Source organism: Rhineura floridana, chromosome 7, assembly GCF_030035675.1.
Source record: "Rhineura floridana isolate rRhiFlo1 chromosome 7, rRhiFlo1.hap2, whole genome shotgun sequence".
Classification (NCBI taxonomy): domain Eukaryota; kingdom Metazoa; phylum Chordata; class Lepidosauria; order Squamata; family Rhineuridae; genus Rhineura; species Rhineura floridana.
This window is the reverse complement of record NC_084486.1, coordinates 79,600,789-79,623,963: the sequence shown is the minus strand read 5'-3', so window position 1 is coordinate 79,623,963 and position 23,175 is coordinate 79,600,789. Positions and strand designations below refer to the sequence as shown.

General features: G+C 41.5%; 1 protein-coding gene across 1 annotated transcript in view; it reads right to left on the bottom strand.

The window, feature by feature from the left end:
* The window catches only part of SORCS1 (sortilin related VPS10 domain containing receptor 1), a 630,164-nt gene that overhangs the window by 194,188 nt on the left and 412,801 nt on the right, over nt 1-23,175 (bottom strand). Inside the window, exon 5 of the mRNA XM_061636065.1 lies at nt 11,847-11,920. Coding sequence (XP_061492049.1) covers nt 11,847-11,920 — 74 coding nt within the window. The remainder of the gene's footprint in view (nt 1-11,846; nt 11,921-23,175) is intronic.

Genomic DNA, 23,175 nt, shown 5'->3' with positions numbered 1-23,175 from the left:
TCTGGCCCTTCCCCAGGGCCTCCACTAGTTGATGAAGTATTTTTGAAGGTTCTAGGATTGAATATAGCCCCTGGTGTGGTGTCACCCCAAAATAATTTCAGCTTGATTAAGCCACAGATGGTGAAAAGTGGTGAGCTCTGGGAAAACACAACACAGAGCCAGGTCTTTCTCAAGGGATGTGTTAGCAGTGGGATTTTTTATATTATCTGCTGAGGCCCACAGTACCTTTTCTAAACAGAAGGAATCTAAAAGTGGAATGCAGTTTTTAACAAAACGAAGAGGAAAAGAATCTTAGTGTATTCTGCTAATGCCACATGACAATAATAGATGGATTCTCCTTATTTAACTTCTTGATCCATTAATAATATATCCTGGGATATTCTGTCCAATTATTCTCACTGGAATGACTGCTAAGAAACTAGAGATTTGGATTTAATCAGGAATCAAGGTGTGTGCTTGTTTTTTTGGTTATGGGATGCTTCAGGTTTGAAATGGAAATGGACTGCCTTCAAGTCGATCCTGACTTATGGCAACCCTATGAATAGGGTTTTCATGGTAAGTGGTGTTCAGAGGGGGTTTACCATTGCCTTGCTCTGAGGCTAGTCCTCCCCAGCTGGCTAGGGCCTGCTCAGCTTGCCACAGCTGCACAAGCTAGCCCCTTCCTTGTCCACAACTGCCAGCTGGGGGGCAACTGGGCTCCTTGGGACTATGCAGCTTGCCCACGGCTGCACCGGTGGCAGGGCACGTAACCCTTGAGCCACTCACTGTGGGGGTGATCTTTAGCTGGCCCATGACACCCAGGGGACACGAGCGGGGATTTGAACTCACAGACTCTGGACTCCCAGCCAGGCTCTCCTCCCCACTGTACTATACCAGCTGCTTCAGGTTTAGTGATGTTTAATTTCAAATGGTTGAGTTTGTCATCCACTCCACATCCTTTTATGTTTGCAACACCATCTAGAAGAATGGATTATTGGTGTCACGCTTGATGATTTGGAACACCAGCTGACCTTAGTTCTGGTCCCTGCTGGTCCAATAGCAAAATGAAGCAGATCAGCCAGCTCATTTTGTTGTGCAATCCATACATCTGTTTTTGACAAGCATAGATACAGATATTTTACGCACCATACATTTAAAGCACATTCAAAGCACATACTACCTTCCCAAAGAATCCTGGGAACTGTAGTTCACCCCACACAGATCTACAATTCCCAGTATCCTTAAAGGAATTACAGTTCCCATGATTCTTTTGGGGGAAGGTGCTTTGAATGTTCTTTAAAGGTATGGTTTATACACAGCCACAGCTTAAGCCAGGAGTGGGGAACCTGTGGCCCTCCAGATGTTGGACTAAGACTCCTCTCACAGTTGGCTATGCTGGCTGGGGTTTGTGGGAGTTTAGAGTCCAATAGCATCTGGAGAATCACAGGTTTGCCAGCCCTAGACTAAGCCATCTCCATTTTCTTCTCACATACCATCACCTCAGAAGGCTAATTGGCCACATCAGACTGCAGGGATAGAAAGCTTGCTTCCCCACAGTTATGTTACTAAAATTATCTTCAAGAGCATAAACATTTTAACAAGTTTTTCCTTGTCACAACAGAATGAGAAAGTGGCTCAGTTCACCACGTTATCATGTAAAAATGGCTTTGCAGCTAAGGACCAAACCAGACAAAACACCAATCACAAAATTAGCAATTCTACGATGGCTTTAAAAAAAGTAAATTACAGGCACTGGACCCTTGATATGGATTGGGATTCTGGTATGGACTGTGGGGAGGGTTTAACCCTTTGTCCTTCCCCAGTGCTGCGGTCCTGATCCAGATAGGGCTCTTGCCCCTGCAATCTGTATTGAGGAGAAGCTTTCATTCACTCCAAATAGTAGTAGTAGTTGTTTAACAATGCAAAGGCAGAATACCCAATCCACTTCAGTGGAGGGAAATGGCTAAAGTCCCTCTACCCTCCATGCCAAGGTCTCAATCCAGATTAGGTCCCCTACTTCTAAAATGTACTTAAAAAACAACAACCAATCATGCAATTGATAAACGGGGGCCAAACTAGATGAGATGGTAATCATGCAAATGACAATTTGGCCTCCTCAGTTATCAGAGTTTGGTAAGTCAGAATTTAGTAAGAGTTTCAAAATGGCACCCTGAAGTAGAATGAGTTTGGAAGTATAGTAAAGATCCCAAAGACAAAAGAAGTGAAGGGGATTTTAGCAAGAACTTTTTGCTAAATATAATGCAATAACTTTGGGATCCCAATGGAGAACAACATGCCAAATGGAGCATATGCTGCTCTGGTCACATCAGGAGGCAAAGATGTTACATAAACAGTTCTGGCTTGCTCACACAAGATGTTGGAGGCCTGGACTGCTGCCTTGGTTCATTTAGGTATAAAGTCCCCTTCGGTTCTGCTGGCAGCATCATCTTTTAATTGTAGAAAACTCAAACATTTTGTTGTGCAGGCACTCTGGCACCGAGAAGCGCCATTCACCCTTTTCTGTATGGCAGTGAACCATCTATCCCAAAGACCTCAGAGACCAGCCTCTTCAAAGATATCCACAGTAGGACATCAGCCCTTACCCCCTAAGGCTCTAACCTTGCCCCAGACTTCCTTCCAAATCCAAAATCCATTTGACAATAAAAATGCTTGATTAACTTCCAGTTGCACAGAGCTCCATAGAAGCTGCCAGAAAGCACATCCTTGCTCTATGGATAAGCTATGAAATGTATCCATTTTTAATCATTACTTTTTCCATGCTGTTCCATTCCTCCGCCATGATTTTTGTGTCTTCTCAACCAGAAGATTTTCCCAGATGTGCTCTTGTAGTGTCACTCTGATTGGCACATTCTACATCAATCTCCAGCAGATGCCCATAGGGATGAAAAGGTTTGCATTGCTGATAAATACTATGCTGGACTCCACACCATCTCAGTTGGCTCCTTCCACTTAAATACACACATCAAAGCCCAGTCCATCAAATGTGATCAAGGTTTTAAAGGTACTCAGTCTCAGATTTACTCATGCTGCCAGTGCCTTGCAAATAAAAATAAATTTATCTGTTTTTTAACCAGCTCCCCTGCCCACACTTCCCAAAATTAGTTAACTGTGGCATACTGATGGCCTAAATGGGCGGCGGGGGGCGGCGGGGGGCGGCGGGGGGGGTTAATGTCATTTCAAAAGCTTTGTTGCCTTGTTGCTTAGAGGCTATTTTTAATAACCGAGAATGATAGAGAAATGAGTATTTATAAAGCTCTTTGTGAGGATTTTCATTTGCTTCTGTGGGCTGTGTCACATAGCAGCAGCCCTCACGCAATCACACAGGGAGGATTCACTGCATGAACTAGGGATGCTTCTTTGCATCATGTCATCTGTTTCCTCAACCCCACCAGTGGTAACCAATAATGTGGAACAGGGGCAGGGAAGCACATGTGATGAAGGGCATAGGATAAGTAACTTCCTACAATACAGAAGAGAGAAAGAAGTTGACACAGGGATGCCATTTGTATTTGCCATTTGTATCTGCGGTCTCTACCCCTATGATAAATATTAATCAAAATAACTTTGTTCAATATAGTCATTTCAAATACATTGCAAATAGTTAACATAAATAGCATAAACTGAGCTCAGTTCTGGAATGGAAAACACATGTTTAGGCTGAACATGTAGTCAGATGTTCAAGTGTGTTTGTCCCCGAGTCACTGGGCTTATCCACATGGGAGCATAACTTGGTGCTAAAGACGCTGCTTTTACCTCCATTTTCTGTTTGCACCATCTATAATAAGAGATCAATGCCAATGGCACACACGTTTTCTAGTCACACTTGAGGGGAAGCATTAACCAGGCAGTTTCCTAAAGACCATGCCCTCTAATTTAATATTCCTACTCCCTCTCATTATCTGGCAACTGAGAGTACTCAGTTTGTTCTACCAGTAAGTTTCATTTAAAAAACAACCACCCGGAAGTACGATTATTTGTATTTTTCCTGGTACAATACAGCTGAAATACAAATCTTTGTTTCGGCAGTGTTATGTTTTTGTGCACGAGTTAGGAGGAAAAAGAAGATAAAGGCACTGTTTAAAGCAACATAAAAAAAAATACAGAACAGGGGAGAGCAGCTGTAGGCTGCAGGAAATAAAATGAACGAAGGGGAGGGAGTGGGCGTGGAGAAGGGAACGACTGACACACCCACCTAAAAACATCAGAGCAAAGTGTTTGCAAGTCCTACAGATACGAAGTGAAGAAGTTTTTTCCTTCCCTTTTTGGATTATCAGAGGATTGGGTTAGTATGAATTTATAGGGGGGAAACTGTGTGATAGCTTCTGTTTGCCAGTAACGTCATGTGAACCATGCAAATTAAAAGGGCATGAAAGTAGCACCAGACACACAATAAATCACTGTGTGGATAATCCCATAGTTTTGCACCTGGCTGCTGCTGTTGACTTGCGTGGCTCTGTGAAAAACAAAGTAGATCCCACAAAGCTTGCAATAATAATATAAATCTCTTAGATTGTGTGAGGATTCTGTATTACAATGCCAGAATTTCTAGCCTCAGGAAGCATGGTCATATCAAGCTTATCGCCCCCCCCCAAACACCCAATCACTCTACCGGCCTCACATTCACTTCTGTATGCCACCTGCCATGTCTCAGTGGATTCAGCACTTCCTTGCACTGACCTCATAGCCATTTGCTTTCCCATCCATCTCCCTGTCTCTCCCCATTTACAGAATGTTCCTGCACTCACTGCACTGACATGAAAGATGACATTCAAGGTTTGTCATTTTTATAGTATTGCACCATCTGGACCACAAACTGTCTCCCTTCCCTGAATCCCTAAGCAAATGACTTCTTTTCTTGCTTAGGCAATCTGGCCTTATGGTGATTTTCTCTTTTTCCCAATGACTGAATCTCCCCATGAACATTTATGGCATAATCTGTTAAACAGAAATTGTCTGAAAGATCAGATACAAACAAAAAGTGATTGGGTTTCAAATGGGCCAATATGGTGGAAACAAGAGTTCCAGCCAATTCATAAGAATAACTGTAGGTAAAATTCAGATATTGGGTCAAAGTTGGAGACTCAGGGTATGATACTGGATAGTCTATTGCTTTTATTTGCATTTTACGTTTATTTCTAATGAAAACCAGTTTCAGTTACTATTGTGCATATTCATACTTTACTTTTCAATCTGCATCTAGTACAGTAGATGGCACTTGATTCTTGGGGGCAATAGTGGCTACTGCAGATGTAGGGTGCTATTTTGCCTAGAACAGGGTTGGACACAAAGAAACTCTGAATCTACTGGTATATCGCTAGATGTTTTTGCAGTACATCCACAAGGGTTTCTGGCTCCCAATTGTTATAACAATAACAATTAAAAAAGTTCTCTCCTCCCACCCTTCGTTTACTGAAATGAAGCTGGGGGTGAGGTGGGAGCTAGAAATGGACTTTTGGGTGAAAGGACTGTGAGCTCTGGAACTGAAAACAAATGTTTAGGCTGCACATGTGGTCAGATGTTCAAGTGTGTTTGTCCCCAAGTCACTGTTTTTAACCTGGCTCCTGCTGTTGACTTGCTGGACCCCCAGCCTAGAACTCTATGGGTTAGATTCAGACTTGCTCCTGCATGACAGAAGGGCTACTTTTAACTACACAGCAAACTGGACCCAGCAAAGTCTCCCCACTGGAGGAAGGGGACACAGCAGCTATTTAGGATGATATGTCATTCCCCCTGCAGCCCCAGTGCCATCTTCCCAAGTTTTCAGGCTACGGGGGGGGGGGGAGAGAAGCAATTAGAAATAAAAATGTTGTGCCTCCACCTTTCTCCAGCAGAACTCTGTTGTGCGCCAGTCAAGACGAAACAGCATAGCAACATAAAGGGAAGAGGAAAGAGAATCAAGAGAAGGAAATGTTGATTGGATGGGCTATCAAGATTCACACACCATACCAAAGGCCTGGTACGGTAAAAACTAGAGGTCCTTGGTCTCTGAAGATGCAACAATTGCACAGTTGCCACATACAGCTGTCAGTACAGCTGGCACACCTGCCAGAGCTCCCCTAGCATTATGTTTAAGATCCACAAAGTAGGGCTGCTATGTATCAAACAGTTGTTACTTGGTAGCTACATTAAATTCCTCCCAGTGGCATATGTCTCCCACATGTCAAGCCATTTGTGTGCACAATTTACTCTATTGCAGTGAAACAGAATGTTCCCCATGCCAACACAATTCTTGCAAAACAAGGACAGCAACAATAAGGCAAAGACAGCTACTTAGGTAGCAGTTTGTTCCAGCCCAAAGCCAGGAGAAGTAGGTGAAGAGGGAGAAAAATACATTCAGTGATTGGAGGAGAAAGTGTGTATGTGTGCGTGAATGAATGAGAGACAGAGAGAAAGAGGTGGTGTTTCAACTTTTAAAGATTTATATATCTGTGGTTTGTACGGTAAGGTGAAATGTGTGTGTGTGTGTGTTGCAGCCAACACCAAAGGTTAGGATCAGGAATATCCATGCTTAAGTTTCTTCCTAAAACTCATAAATTCTGCCCAAATGCAGTTACTCTGAGTCTTAGTATGGCAGCCAAGAAGGGAAACTCAGCAAAGGAAGTTCCACACCTTACAGCATGATGATGATGAAAAACTGTGTGAATGTGCTAAAACCTGTGTCTTTCTAAAACTCTAGGTATGTGAGGAAGGAGGAGGGGGTGACACAGGAAGACAGGAGAAGGGGGTGGAAAAATCCCTTCCTGTCTTCTAGAAGATGGAAAGGTTCAAAAAGTTACAAATTCCTTTGCAAAATGAGTGGCCTGCTTAGAGAATGTGATTTCCTTCATTCAGGAAAAAAATAGGCTTTGTCTTAACCCAACAGCAAAAAAGCCCCCAGAGGAAGAGTGGGGAGCATTTATTGCTATAGGGCTTACTGAGTCAGTTATGCAGACCCAATGAGTACTAGTTGCAATCAAGCCTTTATTAGTTCCTACTTCAAAAAGCCAAAGTCCGTAATTGCAGAAGAAGAGACAGTGAATACTGATGATAGCACCCCATCCACATCATCGAGCAGTTTGGTAGCAGCAGGGGATTCATGCAATATCTCTGACAGAGAAACAGAAAGCAGTATTCAAGCCTGGGCCGATTATTCTATAATCTTACAAGGTTGTATAATCTTAGAAGGGCACACAGCTGTGACTATTATGAAGGGACTCTTTACTTCTGAATTTGCCACTACACTATCGGCACCAGCAGTGGTACCATCCCACAGTGTGTTGGGCTGCTGCTTTAAACAATTTACCAGATGTGGGAGCACAGATCATCACTAGCCTTTAAACAGGACCTATATAGGACCTATAATTACTCTTTAAAGCAATGGCACCTGCTTGCTTGCTTGCTTATTTATTTAATTAATTTATATCCCACCCTTTCTCCCAGTAGTCTAGGGTGGCAATTTTGTACATTCTGTACCACACATTTTGCACAGAATGTGTTGCCTCTACTGACAGTGCAACTGAACAAGGTTGGCACCAGACTGCAGCAGGCTCTTAAATAGGCCTGGTAGTGTCACCTAAGATGTTGGGGGGGCACATTGACCCTCTGCCACCATCTTGGTTGATAGCAAGCATGCTCACACAGATGTGGCACCACAGATAGTGGTGCAGCAGTGGCCAGTCTGCACCAGCAGCAGGGAAGGTGTTGTCTGGGAGGGTGGCTTTCACTTCATGATCCACACCAGCATTGGGTCACAGGGCACACACTCTGTGACTTGATGCTAGTATGGATTGCAGAGGGGGAGCTACACATGCCCAGCCCCAGCAGCAGGGGCTCCTTTCAGCCACAGGGGCCCTTGGCCAGCACCGAAGCTGGCTGCCTCTTGGTGCCAGGCCTGAACTGTACCTCCCTGTTCTAAAAGCAAATAGAAGGTGGACACAAGGCTCAGTACAGAAGGTGGCCTGGAGTTCATCCAGTGCAGATCTGAATTTGTGCCAGTGTGCAGACATGCTTCAGGCAACACACAGGGTAGTGTCCAACATATTTGTCCCACTAGTGAAAGGATTTACACTTGCACAATTGATTTATCCTCCTGTCTTTCCCCCACATGCACCAGACTTGCTCCTCAAATCTGCTGCAGAAGGTTGGGAACAAACCCAGAACAGATTTTTGGGGGGAGAGAGGTGGGAGTTCGACTGTACAAGTGTAAATTCTTGTGCTAACGGAACAAGTGACTTAGCACTACTTTGGATACAAGACAGTGTGAACAATGACCAAAACCTCATAAAAGGTCAATGCGATGCACAAGACCTTCTCAGACAGTTAAAAATAGCATAAACATCAGCTTTCCAAATGTATGCAGTCTAATTCTCTCCTGGATGCTTGATGGAAGATGTTTTTGCCCATCCATCTAAGCTCATAAATGATAAAATGTCCTTAAGCCAGGGACAGGAAATCTGTGGCCCTCCAGATATTGCTGTACTCCAACTCCTATCAGCTCCAGCCAGAATGGCCAAGGGCCAGGGGTTGATCGGGGTTGTAGGTCCACAATATCTGGGGAGCCAAAGGTTTCCTGTCCCTGGCTTAAGGACATTTTCCCTATTCCTGCTGCACAGTGCTAATATATAATAATGCAGGTGTTGGATTATGACCTGGGAGACCAGGGTTCGAATCCCTACACAGCCATGAAGCTCACTGGGTGACCTTGGGCCAGTCAATGCCTCTCAGCCTCAGAGGAAGGCAATGGTAAACCCCCTCTGAATACCATTTACCATGAAAACCCTATTCATAGCGTTGCCATAAGTTGAGATCGACTTGAAGGCAGTCCATTTCATTTTCATTTCCAAAGGCACCTCATCACGGGGTCATTTTATCCCCTCCATTGTGGAAAAGAACTATGAGACCCCACCCCAGAGCTTAACGTAATAAAATTCTTATGTCTGTTTCCTCTGAAGTTTTGTATTTGCTAATTCTCCTTGTTCTGTCTCTTCTTCTTGAGTAACATTACTATTCCTTCCAAATGACTTACAGCTGCAGATGCACGATAAACCCTTTAAAAGAAAATTAAAGGATCCTGGTTTCAAGCAAATGACTCATTTCTAATGAAACAGAAGACACAGGAGCACAGAATGTCTGTCATATATTGTCCTGCCCAGAGTAAGAAGCATGAAACAGAGGCGAGACTGGAATCAATTCTTGTTTTATTAAAGTAACATCAAAGGCAAGAGGTCACTAACTAGCTCACTGTAATCCCTAACTCACTACTCAGGCTTACTCTGCAGCATGTAAGGGAAGTTGACTCAGCACCCACAACAGGGGGATGCGGGCTTATATAGGAAAGGTTTTCACTCACAACCTCTGACTCCTGCACGGTGCCTCCTTCTGATCAAGTGCATGGGGTGACAGAGGGCGCGCATGTGATGTTCCTATATTAATGTAAATATGGTAAGTGTTGGTTGTTTAGAAGATACATGGTAAGTGGAGTGAAAGAGGAGGGGGAGTGAATGGGCAGTAGAATACTAGATGATTGGCTGAGTGTTTAAAATGGCTGAACGTATAAAAGGAAGAGTGAGAGTGGAATCTGGGGGGAGAAGAGAAAGAGTGGGTTGTTTGGTGGGTTTGAGAGAGTGGTTTGCCAGGAGAGAGTGGAGAAGGAGGGGGGTGGAGTTCGGATTAGTATTGAGTAAAACCATATGCTTATGTGCCTTAAGAAGAAATCTTGTTAATCTTGTTAGCTTTGTTATCTTTAATAAATACTTAATTTGGTTTACCAAAGGCCTGATCCTTGGCTGGGGTTTCACAGACCAGAAGGGAGGGTAAGGTAATGACCAAGGCTGAAGGGAAACTGTAACAAATGGTGGCAGCGGTGAAGAGAATAACAATACCAGTATTCAGAGTCTCTGGGAATACTAGTATTAGGACGTGACTGGTGGTTGCCTAGCAGGGGGATCTGTTGAGATCTGTGCTAGAGCGGGAAGAGAAACCATATAAAAGGACAGTCCGGACTGGTGGAGTCCCTGGTGGTGCCTAGAGACAGGCAGTAACCACGAGCAGGTAGGAACCTGACAGGGAGAGCCAGGGAAGGGCGACACAGCGCACACGTCTGTTCATCAGACATTCTAGACTCCTCAGGTGCCGGCTCCATTGAAGGGGGAGGAGATGTTTCTGGCGGGGAGGCGTTTGAAGGGCCAGCCAGGGACTCCTGGGGGGTAGAGTTGCCACACGCGAGAGGTCTTGCTCCAACGGCTCTCCTGGGATGCTCGGCAAAGGAGGGTGAGCGGGCAACATTCCCATGGGAATCGGAGAGCGGTTGGGCATGTCTCCTCCCCCCAGATCTTCAGAAGCATCCTCCTCATCTGACATCTCTCCCATCTGCGGAGATGGGGTGTGCACTCCCCACCCGAGTCACTCTGCGCTCCCCCAGCCCTGGATCCAGGCCCCCCTGGGTCCCCTGGGTCTCAACATATATTGGCATCCAAATTATCTCCAGATGGGATGTTCTAAAGTTTTGCAGGAAACACGAGCAGATCACTTTAGTGGATTTTTTTATCCTGCAGATTCCTTGGGAGATTATAGGGAAGCAACTGAAAATGGCAGAGAAACACCATTGAATCACAACTTAAATAAGTACCCGAGGGGGAAAAACAGCAAGACTATGACAATAGCTTCCATAGCAGTAGCATTTGCAGATTTCTCTACAGATGCTTTGAGGCATACATGTATTCATAAGACACAAAGTGCCAAGGGGATAATTAAGTGAGGGCAATGGCTGGGTCAAATGGCAGTTAAACTATACAGCTTGATATTCAAGAAATATAGCTTTGATCTTGCCAGCCATCTACAGTAATTCTAAGAAGTACACAAAGCTCTTCTGAAGATGCCTCTCCTTTGTTCTCAGGTATATGAAATCTAATTTTAGCAACTTGTAAGTAAATTCTTATCTTTTTAAGCTTCTACTTTGGAAGGTCTTGCCCTTCTGCCTTACCAAAGGGACTTTTCAAGCTAGCTATGATCTTCATCGGAAGAGCTTCTGAAAGACCCAATACAATTTATAGTAGGGCTATAAGCCACCTGAGGAAATCTGAGTTTGAATAATGGCATGGATAGATTGAATTTATCAATAAAGTTAGAGAAAAATGTGCATATGAATATGAACCGCCCTGGGCTCCTCCTGGGAGAAAGAGCGGGATATAAAATAAATAAATAAATAAGAATAATCAATAATTCTGAAGAAACAGGCATTGTGTAGCTAATGCCAACATTTGTTGAGTCAGGTCCAATCTTAGAAGAAATATACCCTTCTGTGGGAGATGAGAAATGATGTCCCTTCTAAGGTGTCACCACCCAGCCTTTAACTATACTTACTAACCAGTGAGAGCTAATCTGATGTAGTGGCAAATGTATCATACTAGGACTAGGAGGTTTCAAATCCCATTCTGCTATGTAGCCACTATCTCTCAGCCTAACCAACTTTACAGGGTTGTTGTAGGAATAAGATGTATAGGATCCACGTATACCACCCTGAATTCCTTGGAGGAAGAGCAAGATAAAATTATTAATAATTAATGATAATTTACTCAGACGTTAATGTTACTGAGTTCAATGAGACCAACTTTTATGTGTGTGTGTGATAGGATACAAAGTAAAATTGGCTATGGGACTTTAAAAACACATTAGCATATAGCAAATTACACAGATGGTAATCTAAACATGGTATTTATTTTTAAGAATATTTTGAGATCATACCACAAGAACTAATAACTCACAAATCAAACTGATCAGATGTTGCTGCACATTCTCAAAAAAGATCACCTAACACCAAAGAAGTGGTTATCAGTAAACTGTGTGATATGAAATTGCTTGCCTCTTACCAGTAGAATCTGTTTGGTGTTACGTTTTCTTGGAGAAGTAGCCATCTTCTTCCAAATTCAACTGAACTGTATAACTAAAGAAAAACATCAAGAAAAAATCAATCTCTTAATCTTCCGCCAGTAATTTTATTTTCTTTGGCTTTCTTAAATGCTGATAATTCAACAATAAATGTAAGTATAGAGAAAAATACAACCCACCAGGTTAGTTTTGTGAGCTATCTTCTTTAAACAATAACAACAAAAACTATAATGCCAGAAGCCTTATAGATAACCCACGGAAGTGTCCTACAGTATTTAATTTCTTTATTTTCTACCTTTTCAATTTTGCCCCATAACAAAGTTCTGTGGGTGGCTTACAATATAAAACCCCAAATCTAAATATAAAGCAAAGCATAATAGCATAAAATCAAAACTAAATATATATGTTGAAAATAGAGCACACAACAACCCCAAGATTAAAAATATAGATTAAAAAATGAAGGGTCCAGACCTACATAAATTGTTTAGAAGGCATGGGTAAACAGAAAGGTCTTTACATGGTGCAGAAAAGACCACAAAGATGGCACCAGGCAAGCCTGCCTGGGAAAGCTGTTCCATAACTGGAGTATCATTACTGAAAAGGTCTTCTCTCTGGTGGTTACCCACCTTACTTCATTAGGCATGGGCATTTGGAGGTAATCCAAAGCAGATTGTAAGGTTGAGGTAGGTAAATGTGGGAGAAGGTGGTCTTTCATGTAACCTGGTCTGAAGATGTTTTAAGTCTTTAAAAGTTCAAACCAGCATTTTAAATTGGACCTGGAAATAGACTGGGAGCCAGTAGAGCTGATAAAGCACAGACAATACGGTTATACCTCCCAATCCCAGTTAATAAGTCTTTTTTTAGACTAAATGCAGTTCTAGACCATTTGTGGCAGCTCTAGATCTATACCCGTTAGCTGTCACTCTTTAATGTTTGCATTGTTCTATTGCAACAAATATGTCCATTCTAGAAGAGATTTCTCATAACATGAGCTGACTGTGGCATATTGCATGAGGCTACAGCTATTCAACAGGCTGTTGTAGAGTGGCAAACAAATTCAAACAGGTGCAAGGGTTGATGGGTACTTTTGGAAGGTGGGGTCTAGCTATTCTGTCCAATCCCTTGCTCAATCCCTTCCCACCTCCTTTGCTTCCCCACCCCCTTACTCTCCAATTTTGCCCTTTTCACCACTCTAAATCTACCTGCGCCCTATATATTCCAACAATTTTATCAAGCTTCCTTTACTCTTGATTAAGAGAGCATATTGCAGCTGGTTGCTGTCACTCCTCATTGACTTCTCAGATGTGACAGCTGTTAATGACAGTACTGAATACTTTGCTGTCATAGTTGAGAAAATGTAGCCAGAGAGGGCAAGGCAAAGAAATGTGAAGATTAATCTCACTGAAGTTAAGCCCAAGTCGTGAACTTTATTAGAGACTATTTATCCAGGGAATGCCCTTGCTATATTTGCAATGAGACAGTTTTTTTGTTTTAAGAATGTATTCCAGGCTTCAGCAGAAAGTTAACATGTTCACTTGTCACATCTGCTAAGTATGTAACCTAAGGAGAAGAAATCTCAAGATCTCCTTCACCTGAAAAGAAGAATGCAGAAAAGCCGGTGGGCAATGGCAACAAAAGTGTACTTTCTGCACACTAATTGACAGTGTTGTTAGAATGGCAAGTCTACAACCTTGTCAGTTTCATAGGTGCAAAGCCCTAACTCTGGAAATACTGATCTTAGTCTGTGTCAGGTAAAAGTGGCAGATAATGCATGCTGGAAAGAAATACTGAAAACTTCTCTTCATTAGAGTGCCTGGAAGAAACTAAGATGTTGCAAAACACATTTCTCCCTGAATGTTCACCCATAAATAATAGAGGTGTTTCTGGTTGGATTAGGCTGACATTGAAGATAAAGAGCTAGCTTTGTACAGAGAAAGGTATATGCACTTGTACACAGTTTCTGCACTTAATATCCTGTTGCTGATTTTCCCCTCCCTCCCTTCCTCATTTTTCAGGAAGCTGCTGTTGTTAGATATATATTATGTTTTATAGTTGCATCTGAGACAAGTAATAACATGTTATGAGACTATGACCACCTGAACTATACATTTAGAACAGCATCATGCCACTTTACATAGTCAGAGCTTCCTCCAAAGAATCCTGGGACCTGTTGCTAAGTGTGCTGAGAAGTGCTAAAAAGCAGGGAAATTGGGCAGCTATAATGAATGCACCAGGGGAGCAGGAGACCTGACCTCCTCTCTGAGATATTGGACTGCCCTACAAATTTGTCAAAACGCAAACACAATTTGGGTTGGTCTTTCACAGTCCAGTCCACTTCCTGTGTAGCCTGGAAAAATTTGGTAACATGTGCCTCTGAGCATATAATGAATGGTGGCAATACCTGTCATCTCCAAAGATGGAGAATTACATTTTTGTATGTTTGTTGGTGTTCTTCTTACTTTGCTTCATTCCTACAGATTGTTTCTACAAATATTCTAATCTAGAAAATTTTATTTCTCTCATTATTCATCCCACAACCCTGTGTCGAATTTATGTTTATTAATTTCAAAGCCTTTTTATCAGTCAGTGTCACATGATGAAGACAGCCTTTTATGTTTCAAATTAGAGGTTATGTTCTATTTCTATTTTGGGTGCATTAACAGTTGAATCTGAAACTGCAGTTTGATGGAAAATCAGACTGATTACAATATGTTGCTACTTCAGGAATGACTCTAGCTGTTGGAAAAACAAACATAGCCTGCCCAAGATGCATGTTTTCAGCCTGCTCTGTTTAATTTAAGGCAAGGTGGGCACGATCAATTAAAAACATAGAGCACACCTAGAATTTTGTTAGTATATATTTCACCACCCACTGTTTTATCTTGTGCAAATTGAGACACCCCTGAGGTCCACTGGAGACTATTCTGCATAATAGTCAGTGCTATTATTCCACAAACATTTTTGGAGGTTTTTTAGTGTAATTTTTGCAAAGAGTTGCTGTACTTCACATATTCACAGAAATAGAAGCAAAAGAAAACTATTTCCTACAGGAAACTTCACTAAAATTGCAAAGGAAATCAGACATATTTAAAGTGACCATCTGAACTATATCAACTGTCTTAATGATGTTACTTCCTCCCTGCTAAAACAAAATCAGCACAGCACATGTCTTGTTTCTATTATTTGGGCTGATTGCAGGTGTTGCCACCACTCACCATATGCTCAAAGGCACGTTACCAAATTCTTCCAAGCTACACAGCCAGTGGATTGGACTTTGAAAGACCAACCCAAATTGTGTTTGCATTGTGACAAATTTGTAGGGCAGTCCAATATCTCAGAGTTATCCCCTGGTGCATTCACTATAGCTGCCCAATTTCCCTGCTTTTTAAAGTTTGATAGAAATATCTGTGGACTATAGGTGCATTCTTAAACCGCAAGTTTTTGCCTATTAGTGAATTTCTCTGCTTTTTAATCTGGGAGGTAAGAAATGGGATCCTATGCAAGGTTGCCGAGAATGGATTGATCATTTGCATCCTTATTGAGTTCAGTGGGATTTACTCCCCTGCAATCATGCTTAGGATAGGTGAAACTGACCACAGGGGATGGGGAGGGGAGGAGGGAGGGAAGGGAGGGCAGAGGGGAGGAGGGGGATGGGAGCAGGAAGGAGGGGGAGGGGAGGAGAAGGACAGGTTTGATCATTTGCATGTTTATTGAGTTCAGTGGGATTTACTCCTGTGCAATCATGCTTAGCAGAGCTTGGAAAAGTTACTTTTTTGAACTACAGCTCCCATCAGCCCCAGGCAGCATGGCCACTGGATTGGGCTGATGGGAGTTGTAGTTCAAAAAAGTAACTTTTCCAAGCTCTGATGCTTAGGATACGTAAAAGTGACTGGGGGGGAGGGAGGGATGGCTGGAGTGGGCAGGGAAGCAGGAATGAGGAAGAGGGGAGGGGAGGAGGAAGGAAGGAAGAAGAGAGGGGAAGGAGGAGAAAGCCAGGTCTGATCATTTGCATGCTTATTATTTCAGTGGGATTTACTCTTATGTAATCATGGTTAGCAGAGGTAAAACTGACCATGGGGGAGGAGCGGGGGGAGGGGAGAGGCGAGGGAAGGAGAAAGGGAGGGGAGAGGGGAGCAGAAGGTGGGGGAGGGGGAAGCAGGGGATTGAGGGGGAGGGGCAAAGTAAGGGACAGGGGAAGGCAGGTTTATTTGCATGCTTGAGTTCAATGGTATTTACTCCTGTGCAATCATGCTTAAGATAGGTAAAACTGACCATGGGGAGGGGGAGGGGAAAAGAGGGGATTGGAGGGGGAGAGAAGGGGCAAGAGGGAGGGGATAGGAGGGAGGAGAGGGGAGGGTGGTTTTGATCAGTTGCATCCTTTTTGAGTTCAATGGGATTTATTTCTGTGCAATCATGTTTGGAAATGGAAATGGACTGCCGTCAAGTAAATTCCGACTTATGGCGACCCTATGAATAGGGTTTTAATGGTAAACGGTATTCAGAGGTGGTTTTACCATTGCCTTCCTCTGAGGCTGAGAGGCAGTGACTGGCCCAAGGTCACCCTGTGAGCTTCATGGCTGCATGGGAATTTGAACCCTAGTCTCCCAGGTCATAGTCCAACACTGACCTGTGGCAAGGAGGGGAGGAGGGAGGGGAGGAGATTGGATGGGTGGGCACTGGGCAGAGGTGAAGCCCCTTTCCTTTCCAAAAGGAAAACATTGTGAACAGTATCATTGCTTTTCAGGGTTTCCCCCACCTTTTTATTCTACAGCAGGCACATGTAGCCTCCCACCCAAATTTAACCAAAGCTGTCCCTGTGTCCTGCCCAGAGTCCGAGAGACGAGACAGAGACGAGACTGGAATTAATTCTTGTTTTATTAGAGTAACAGTTACATTAAAAGCAGTGCGCCTCATAGACCTATCTATGCTGACTCACAACTGACCCTAACTAGGCTACCTAAGTTTGCTCTGCAGCATGTGTAGTAAGTTGACTCAGCACCCCAATCAGAGGGGTGCTGCCTTAAACAGGAAAGGTCTTTGCCCATAATCTCTGGCTCCTTCGAAGTTTCACATTCTGACCAACCCGTGTCTCGCGCAGAACGAGGGGGGGCAAGCCTCCGCTTGCTCATGACAGTGCAGGCCAGGTGCCAGCTCGACTTCAGGGGGCAGGGAACCCACTGGTGGGGAAGTGTTTGAAGTGCCAGGCGGGGAGTCCTGGGGGTGGTGGAGTTGGTGCATGAGAGAGGTTGTTCCCCAACATCTCTGTTGGGGCGCTTGTAGGTGAAGCGAGCTCTGGGTTGACGGGAGGACTGTCTGTGGGAACTAGCTGGCTGTCGACTTCACCCCCTCCCTCAATGCCCTCATCCACCTCTGGCTTCTCTCCCTGATCTATCTGGGGAAGCCAGGGCTCAACCAATTCCCCTCCCTGCTCCTCCTGGGGGAGTTGGGGCCCAACACCCTGGCAACATCCACATCAATCCTTTATTTCTCTTTAGATAGTCATGGCTTCTCCCAAAGACTCCTGGGAAGTATAGTTAGTGAAGGGTGCTGAGAGTTGCTAGGAGACACCTTGTTCCCTTCACAGAGCTACAATCAGAGCGGCTGACTATTAAACCACTCTGGCCACTGGACCTCTGTCAGGAGAATAGCAGTCTCCTCTCAGCACCCTTCACAAACTACACTTCCCAGGATTCTCTGAGGGAAGGCATGACTGTCTCCTGTGAAATCAAAGTCTGGTGTGGCCCCGATTAGCCAAGCCAAGCAGCTGGGAGTCTGGCTTTTAGAACACTGACAGCTGGTTCTTACTTAACATGCCTGACACTATCATTCAGTTCAATGCAAAATTTATTAAATTAATTAAAAATCAGCCAGGCATTTTGTTTTAACTTTTAAACTGTAGAAGATGAAGTTCAGCGTATGGGGCAAGGGCAGTAACAGGATTACAGGTCCTCTGTGAACATGGCTGATTTTTAATGAATTTCAACAGATTATGAGAACTCACGAGAAAAAAGTCCAAAAGGGGTCTGGTTTTTCTCTCTCTCTTTTTACACTTTGAACTCTGAATTCTCTCTGACTGTTTTGTGTATCACCATGAAAATTGAGAAGGTTGTTAAGCAAGCATTTCTGAGTTCAGGACTATAAGTTTTAAGGCTTTGTTTTGAAATGAGCTTATGGGAAGCATCAGAATGGCATGGGGTATTTTCAATTTAACATTGCAGAATGTGAAAAATCTACGCTGGCTATAGTATACAGCCACTCTTGTGGCTGTATAATTATGTTATATATTGACATTTAATTGCTGTAAACCGCCTAGAGAGCTTCGGCTATGGGGTTGTATATAAATGTAATAAATAAATAAAATATATTGTTGATTTTGTTCTGTGTTTTAAAATTTCCTGTGGTCTTTTGACAAAGGGTGGTATATTAATTTTAAAATAATAACTTAAAATGAACTACTTTTTCATTTGCTGGTTGGAAGACAAGATGAAAATCTGCTGCAATTAGACAGGAAGGAGAAGAGGTTTATTATTAGCTTTTATCCTGTAAAATCACACAGTGAAGATAAACTTGGCAGAGGGAAAGCATAGTCTGGCAGTCTTTGGGTTATAGCACTTTATTCAACTTATTCTATCTCACTTTTAATGAAGCATCAAATATAAATAAACTAAAATAAAACATGCTAGAAATATAACAAATAAGAATACGGCAACATTAAAACAAGCATAATATTCCAGTTGCCCATCACAATCACCACCAAAAATAAAGTCACAAGATAGTGACGGGGTGGACAAACGGTAGATTGAGATCTACTGATAGATTTCTGGATAAACTGGGATAAATTGGAAAGGATTTCTGACTCCCATTTGTTTAACAATAACAACAACAAAGTTATTCCATAGCCTAAATTATACTGATGAAAGAAGACCAGTGGATCTCAACAACCCTTCAGTGTGGGTCCCTGAACTTCAAGTCAGAACTGGGAGCATGAATATTTCATTATATACCTACCACTCATCTTGTCCATGCTCACTTATCTTAAAGATATGATGAGGAAGTACCTCATCACACATACCACAGTGGCTGGACAACTTTAGATGGAATGAGACTTCAAGGGCCAGACTCTTTAAATCTCCTTCTGTAGCCACTCACACCAGTAAACTATGAGACTGAATAATTGAATAAGCACCCCTTCACCATAAAGATGTTTCAGGATGCTTACCGGCATAGCTTCATCTAAATTCCCTCACCACTTACAGTGAACTGAACAGTTGTACAAAATTAATATTGTCACTAATCCAGCCAAATTACCCTCATACCCACAAGATTACTACAGCATGAAGTAGGTGAAAAAATATGCTTCCTGACAATTATGAGACACACCCAAAGCATTCCTATTCAACTGCACAACAAATTTAATTTGGTTTGCATTTTAATGTGCACCTACCTAATTCACATTTGAAACAATACGCAAACTGAAATACAGCTATTCTTTGAAATTTCCACTTCTCCAAGTTTTGCAAAGCAGTTTACCTACCCAAGAATATTTCCAAAATGTGTGCATTAGGAGGTGTGCATGAACATGCATATATTAGTGAAAATAACATAATGCATTATATGTTCTCCACAGTGAAGTGTTGCCTGGCACCTTCTTTATCTATCTTTAGGCACCAGGCAAAGACCTTCCTTTTCACTTTTTTTTTTTTTACCGAAAAACAGACTCTTTATTATGTATTGAGACAATATTTTTCTACATAAATATTTAACCTCACATTTATTTCTCTTTGATGTAATATATATTTTTACTTAAAAATATACTAAAAATAATAATTTATTTTTTTCAATTAATTTTTATTCAAATTTTCAAAACCAAAACAATACAAAAAGAAAAAACACAAATCAATAACTAATACAATAAAAAAAGAAACAAATATAAAAATATTGACTTCCAATTTGTCGTAGTTCAGCTATAAATCTATAATATATAACAAGCCTGTCTCTTAATAGATTATAAAATCACCTTCCTCCAGCGGTTATCTTAATTGGTTTCAAATCTCATTAACATCATATCATTTTATTCTTCCACAAAAAGTCAAAGAGAAGTTTCCAATCCTTGAGATATATGTCCATCAATTTTTTTTCTAGATAAACATGTCAATTAATCCAACTCATCAAGTCTACTAAGTCCAGTAATTTCAAATCGCTCTTCTTCCATTATCTGTATTGGTTCCATCTTCCATCTTCCATCTTTACGCACCCAATAATCTTGCTGTCATAGTCATATAATAAGAGTCTGATAGGAATTTCCTTTATCACAGATATTTTCTTGCCATCAATTCTGAACGTATCACTGAAGTATTGTTGCAAAGCCGCATCTCTGTTCCTCTTTTTTACATGATACACTAGCACATCTCTTGAAGATTTTTCCATTGACACAAAACAGGGATTAATTCTGTTAACTTTCTCCATTTCAAGTTCCATCAAATCCTTCCAGTCCAGGAATTTTTTTGAACCGATAATATCTTTATCTCCAATCTCTTCAATTCCTTCAGGGACAGCGCTGAGTTCCAAACCGTAATATTTGTCTCCAGGATCCATCACAGCCAGGAAATCCAAATCTTTTTCCATGTCCATATTTAATCCAATCTCCATAGTTTGAACCTTGCCTTTAATTTCTCTTTCATCCTTTTTTGGTTTTCCAGATCTATCTTTATTCTCCTTTCTCATAGAATCCTGAATTTCTTTCAGCTCCTGTCTCTTTTCATCAAATTCAATTCTCAACGCTTGACTATTATTTCTCAGTTCTTGTTTTATTGACTTAATCCCATTCATTATTTTCTGAAACATGTCTAAAGATAAAGTCCCTTCTTGTACATCCATGATCTTCTTAATTGTCATTCTTAAAGCCAAAAGAACAAAACTCCTTCAATTTTCAATGTCCCAAGCAAAGAGCAGTTTATTTCTTTATCCAGTTACAAAGGAGTTAATCTTTCAAACCAACTGGCGTCACACTCTAGACAGCCCTTATCTCTTATAAGTCCAGAAGTGCAAAAACAGCTTTAGTTCACAGCGTCCAAATAACTAGTAGCAGAAAGAATGAGCAGATTCGTCAAAAAAAAAGTAGATCAGAAAAAATAGTCCCAGACATATATTACACAAAAGTCTTATAAATCAAAAAGATTTTTCTTTTCTCTTCCAATCAGAAACCCCTCATCCATTGTAATCTTTATAATGCTATTTTCCATGTCAGCTTTTTGCAATAAAAAAAGATAGGCTATTTTTATTTTCTTCCCCCTTAGTTCCGTGAGTAAAAGAGAAGGAAAGTTTTGACTCACCCAGGTTTTCTTAATTGCTGGTTCTTTGACAAATCTCTTTAGCTGTATAGATAAGAAAGTAATAAGCGTAGACAGGAGAATGCTTGCCTGTTAGTCCGTTTTTCTTTAAAGAAAAAAAAATGGGTCACTTATTCAGCTGAGCTAGCTAGAAATCCTCGCTCCATCCGAGCTGCTGGAAGACCTTCTTTCACAGACAATTCTGACGAATTCCAGTCTCCAACAATCACAACAAAGCTGTGTGGGAAATCTCACATTTCTTCCTTATCCGGAAGAAATTATCCCCAGTCAAAAAAGATCCTTCTGACTGGATTTAAAACTGAAAAAGTTTCATCCAAGACGGGAGCCCGTCTCAGAGGCTGCACTGGCGGAGGGATCCTCCTGGGAAGTCCCTTTTCACTCTTTTGAAAGCCTTTGGCTCTTGATGTGTACTGTCTTAATTATTCCCTTTTGTTTGGGTTTTAAGTTGTTATACTGTGTTTTTAAAATCTACTTTATATTGTATGTTTTTAAATCTGTTGTAAATTGCCCAGAAACTGTTGGGTTACTAACTATTTGAAAATAATAATAATAATAATAATAATAATAATAATAATAATAATAATAATAATAATAATAATAATAATAATAAGCTTGAAGAAATGTGTACATTAGGTAAAACTGCATGCAAAATTATATAAGGAAAAATGTCTGAAAATGCTAACACATGTTCATTTTGTTTTAACCAAACTACAGACTGATACAGAAATGTGACTCGAATTGCAGATTAGAAAAATAAAGACATTAACAGAAACCAAAACTGACAGATTTGTCCTTCTCTAATGCAACCCCATCTAGGACAGGTTACACACCTCAACCCAGACCAGCAAAAACCACCTCCATCTTGACTGGATTAACTTTCAGTTTGTCCACCCACATTTTAAGGCTGTATCAGCCATAGTTATCAAAGACAAAGGAAGGTGTAGCTGTAAAATAAAATATTCAGTTTAATTTACATGGATGACTCTCTCTCTCTCTCTCTCTCTCATATACTATCCAATACATAGAGCCAAACACTAACAACATGTCCCTCTCCCTCCTCTGGAACAGTTGCTGTGGGCTGAATCTAACTCATTCACCATTTTCTTTTCCTCTTTTTTTAGTGGCAGTAACATTGGGAAGGCAAAGGTTTGCAGTGGATATGATTCTAAACTTCAACTTGGCCAAAGGATTTGCCTGCCATTTTCCTTGTGCCTATTGGTAGGAGATTTACTTGATAACAAAATATAAATGACATTCAAACTAATTCTGGCTTTTTAAAAGCCAATAGCTCACCTAAACAGATTGGCCATGAAACAAAATGTGGTATGTCAAGTTAAATCTAGTAAGTACTGAAGCATCACAAATATAGCTTGAACTAACAATCCAGACAAATGAAATATAATGTTCTCAACTGGGAGCCTTTGTCAAATGCTCGCTATGTGGGTAGTACCATTATGGATTGGGAGAGAACAGGTGGACTGGAAGTAAGAGACAGTGATGTCGATCAGCCTTTTGTCCTGCCAAAAAGAACACTGACATTTCCCCCCCTTCCCACTCCATTCTATTGCTCTTTGAAAAGGAAAAGTGCTGCTTTGTGTTAGAAGATTTTCCCTAATACAACAGATTTGTTCATGTGACTTCTCCCCAACATACCTTTCCCTCCACACAGAATCTAAAGACTGCTAACTCTTCATTATTGTATCAAACTATATAATGTATTTACCAGATGCTAAGAACATTTACAATTTGGTGAGATTTTTTTTTGTTGGTAGAGAGCAACAATTTGATATCATCAATTTATTTTCACTCTTACAAGGACAGAAAATAATTTTCAGGTACAGCAGAAACCAAATAATCAGGGTCATATGTTGTTACTCCTCAGGGAATACTCTATATTCCTTTCTACCTCTTTCCTCTATTATGGGAAAACTTGTATTTCAAGCACCTCTTTTGCATGGCC